Raw genomic sequence first — 4,120 nt, forward strand, 5'->3', positions numbered from 1 at the left:
TACTCGGGAGGCTGAGGCAGGAGAATGGCGTGAACCCGGGAGGCGGAGCTTGCAGTGAGCTGAGATCCGGCCACTGCACTCCAGCCTGGGAGACAGAGCGAGACTCCGTCTCAAAAAGAAAAAAAGAACAATTTAACTCAATATTCACTCACCCATGTATTTAATAAACTTCTATTCGGCATACGCTATGTGCCTGACACTCTATTAAGCTTCACGTAGAAGGATAAAAATGACAGAGACCCTCTGGCCTTCACGACATATTCTTTTAATGTGTTAAATACCTTAAGACAAGCATTATATGACCCCCATACTCTTACTTGAAAATTCTAATTTCAAAATGTCTAATTTGGATCTGACAAATTGTCACTTTCAAAATTCCACCTGGAATGGAAAGCTAACTACTGCATGTTCTCACTTACAAGTGGGAGCTAAGCTATGAGTATGCAAAGGCATACAAAGTGGTATAATAGACACTGTGGACTCAGAAGGGGGAAGGCAAGGAGGGGAGTGAGGGATGAAAAATTACCTATCAGGTACGATATACACTATTTGGGTCACAGGTACCCGAAAAGCCTAGACTTCACCACCATACAATTCATCCATGTCACCAAAAAAACACTTGTATCCCTAAAGCTATTGAAATAAAAAAATCTTTTTAAGAAATGTGTTTAAAAGTCCAGGCAGGGCACGAGGACTCATGCCTGTAACCCTAACACTTTGGGAGGCCAAGACAGGTAGATCACATGAGCCCAGGGGTTCAAAACCAGCTAGCCTGGGAAACATGGGGAAACCCCGTCTCTACAAAACAATACAAAAATTACTCAAGCATGGTGGCATATACCTGTAGTCCCAGCTACTCAGGAGGCTGAGTGGGAGGACAACCTGAAACCAGGAAGTCAAGGCTGCGGTGAGTAGTAATTGCACCACTGCACCTTAACCTGGGCAACACAGCAAGACCAAAAAAAAAAAGACTCCAGACAGAAAAGAACTACCAGCCATGAAAAGACATGGAGGAAACCTGGATGCAAATGACTAAGTGAAAGCAGCTAATCTGAAAGGCTATATACTGTGTGATTCTAGATATGCAACATTCTGGAAAAGGGAAAACTATGGAGACAGCAAAAGATCAGCGGCTGCCAGGAGTTGAGGGTGGGGAGGGATGAACAGGCAGAGCACAGAGGGATTTTAGGGCAGTGAAATTATCCTGTATGATATGGTAAAGGTGGATAACTGTCACTATACATTTGTCAAAACCCATAGAACATACAACACCAAGAGCAAACCTAATTTGAAGTATGCATTTGGGGTGATGATGATGTGTCAGTGCAGGCCCATTGATTGTAACAAATGGACCACTCTGGAACAGGGTGTTGACAGTTGGGGACGTTGTGGGAGGAAGGGACAGGGAGTATGTGGGAACTCTCTGTGCTTTCTGCTCAATTTTGCTGCAAACCTAAAGCTGCTCCAAAGAATAAAGCCTATTAAAAGAAAAAAATTCTACTTGGCCCTTATCCCAGGTGTTTCACACTCACCTCTTCCAGAAGCCTTTGTTTGAGCTCTCGTTCAGTCTCCAGCTTCTGCTGTAAGCTTCGGGCATTCATTTCAAGCATAGCATGCTTCTTCTCCAGGTCATTGAGCTAGACATTTGGAAAGATTGGCATAATGCCACATTTAGGAATGTTACATGCTGACAACTTTTATGAATGTCCACGAACCTTCACGAAGAAAGAATATTGAGTTCTAAAGGTCAGAACGTAAAGGTTGCTTTTTTCTAAATACAGAAGTCCATGTCACTGGTGAGTCTTCCATAGGTTATTAAATGAGGATGGAAATTATTTCTAAGGGATGGCTCTTAAATATAGCTGTGACAAGTTCTAAGAGATGACTACTCAAGGATTTATTTATCTGACATGCTTTGGCTGAATTTAATTAAATAATCATATGCTGAATGCTTATTACCTGCATTATAGCTTTTAGGATGAAAGGATAACTAAGCTCTCAAGGATCTTACACCAAGTCAGAAAGGCCCATAACTAGACATGTACACAAATAATGACTGCTTTGTCAGATTTTAAGTTTGATAAGAAAGGTTTGGGAGGAGAAATTCATCCCAATTAGGAGAAGATCAAGACAATAAGGTATTGCAAAGTCTGGAGCTTTAAAAAATACGAAGGACTTTGCTGCTTAATACTTCAAGAGCAGTCAACTAGAGAAAAATATTTTTCACATTAAACATAAAAGGCCTCACATATCTCTAATAAATCTAGTTTCCTCATGCTAAAAAAAAAAATGGTAACCCAGTTTCAGGGAACTCAGGAGTGCTCCTGACTAGAGAGCTCTGGCCTTAAATCTAATAATTCTGTTTCTATTAATATAAGTATCTGGTAAGAAAATAATCATGGATGTCCATAAAGATTCATGTTTATCACACTGTTATTTATATGGCAAAATACTGGAAGCTCAAATTTCCAATAAAAGTATAATGATTAAAGTAGGTACTTCCATGCAATTTATTTTTTTTAGAATCACATGTTCAAAAAATACTCAACTCAGAAAAAACCTGCAATTAAATGATTTTTAATAAAAACATGTAAAGCTGTATACATGAGAATCTAATTTATAAAAATACATACATATGTCTATGTATGTGTGTATATGCATAAACATAAGCACAGAGACTGCAAATAAATTCACGAATAAAACAATAGCAATGGGTGACCAGCCATTATTTCCTTTACTTTTCTGTGGTTTCTATATTTTCCACAATGACCCAAATAACTATTTTTCTATCATGAAATAACAAAGTTATAGAAAATATAAAATCAAATTGTTATTTTATTTTGTGTGTGTATGTGCATGAAAAAGAGTGTCTATGTATGCATCTGTGTGTTCATACATAAAATTCCTCTGATCTTCACTTTGGTGATCTGTAACACTGAAGTACCTATTCTGTATCTCTCTCAAGATTATTAGCTAAAATCTCCAAAACATTGGTTATGACTGTAAATGCAATATGGAGAGGCACATGGATGGAACACGTGTATTTCCAATGTGAAATACTGAGAACTGGCATGCGTCATCAGACCCTATCATGACCCTGAACTTGGAACACGGAGAAGCTGAGCTGCCTATTACTGCAGCAATGGGATGAGCATTAGTCACTGCCACCAAGAACTTCCCAAAGATGCACAGCATTCAATCCATAAAGCCTTCTGGAAATAAGATGCCAGACAACCAGAGAGTAGAACACCCAGATCAAAATTCGAACTTCAAGGGCCTAGACACACAAATTTTAAAAAGTCACTGGCCGACTGTGATCACTGGGTACCCACCACACCCACCCACGCTACTGCCAACCAAAAATGTCCCATGGTAAAGCAAAACCATGGGACATTTTTGGAGTGCATGAACATATGTTTATGAAATATGTTTGCCATGGATTGCATTTGAATTTTTATCAAGCGTGCCTTTAAAAGAAGGAAACGAAAATGTTTTCCTAAAAAGCAGAAGGGGTGGGCGCTGACCTTGTCAGAGAGGCTCTCGGCCTTCAGCTTCTGCTCTTTGAGAGCCTGCTGCAGAGCAAGAATCTCCGCCTTGTGCTCCTTCACTGCCAGCTCCACCACCTGGCGAGACTCGGTGATCCGCTGATCGGCTCTCGCCCTGCCAGAAAAACACAGGTCAGCTTTTGGAAGCCCCCCAACGGCTGACCTGCTGAAAGAAGGCTGGTCCATCTCTAATCCTGACGAGCAACTAAACAGGCTGCAGGCCAGAGAGATGCCCAACCTTGACTCTTAGTTCCAAACTGTCTTCCTTTCCAACAGCTTACCAAGCAAAGATTTGACCTATGTTAGGTTTGGGTAAGAAAAAACAAAACAGGCCAGGCACAGTGGCTCACTCTTGTAATCCCAACGGTTTGGGAGGCCAAGGTGAGTGGATTACCTGAGATCAGGAGTTCCCGACCAGCCTGGCCAACATGGTGAAATCCCATCTTTACGAAAAATACAAAATTAGCTGGGTGTGGTGGTGTGCACCCCTAATCCCAGCTACTCAGGAGGCTGAGGCAGGAGAATCACTTGAACCCAGGAGGTGGAAGTTGCAGTGAGCCAAGATCACACCACCG

General features: G+C 41.1%; 1 protein-coding gene across 1 annotated transcript in view; it reads right to left on the reverse strand.

Moving 5' to 3' along the window:
* Positions 1-4,120, reverse strand: part of CIT (citron rho-interacting serine/threonine kinase) — a 189,095-nt gene that overhangs the window by 40,739 nt on the left and 144,236 nt on the right. The window contains exons 25-26 of the mRNA XM_011928724.1: positions 3,525-3,660; positions 1,533-1,637 (exon numbers count right to left, since the gene is read on the reverse strand). Of these exons, the coding sequence (XP_011784114.1) occupies positions 1,533-1,637; positions 3,525-3,660 (241 nt within the window). The remainder of the gene's footprint in view (positions 1-1,532; positions 1,638-3,524; positions 3,661-4,120) is intronic.

The sequence above is a fragment of the Colobus angolensis genome, unplaced genomic scaffold (assembly GCF_000951035.1).
Source record: "Colobus angolensis palliatus isolate OR3802 unplaced genomic scaffold, Cang.pa_1.0 Scaffold79, whole genome shotgun sequence".
Taxonomy (NCBI): domain Eukaryota; kingdom Metazoa; phylum Chordata; class Mammalia; order Primates; family Cercopithecidae; genus Colobus; species Colobus angolensis.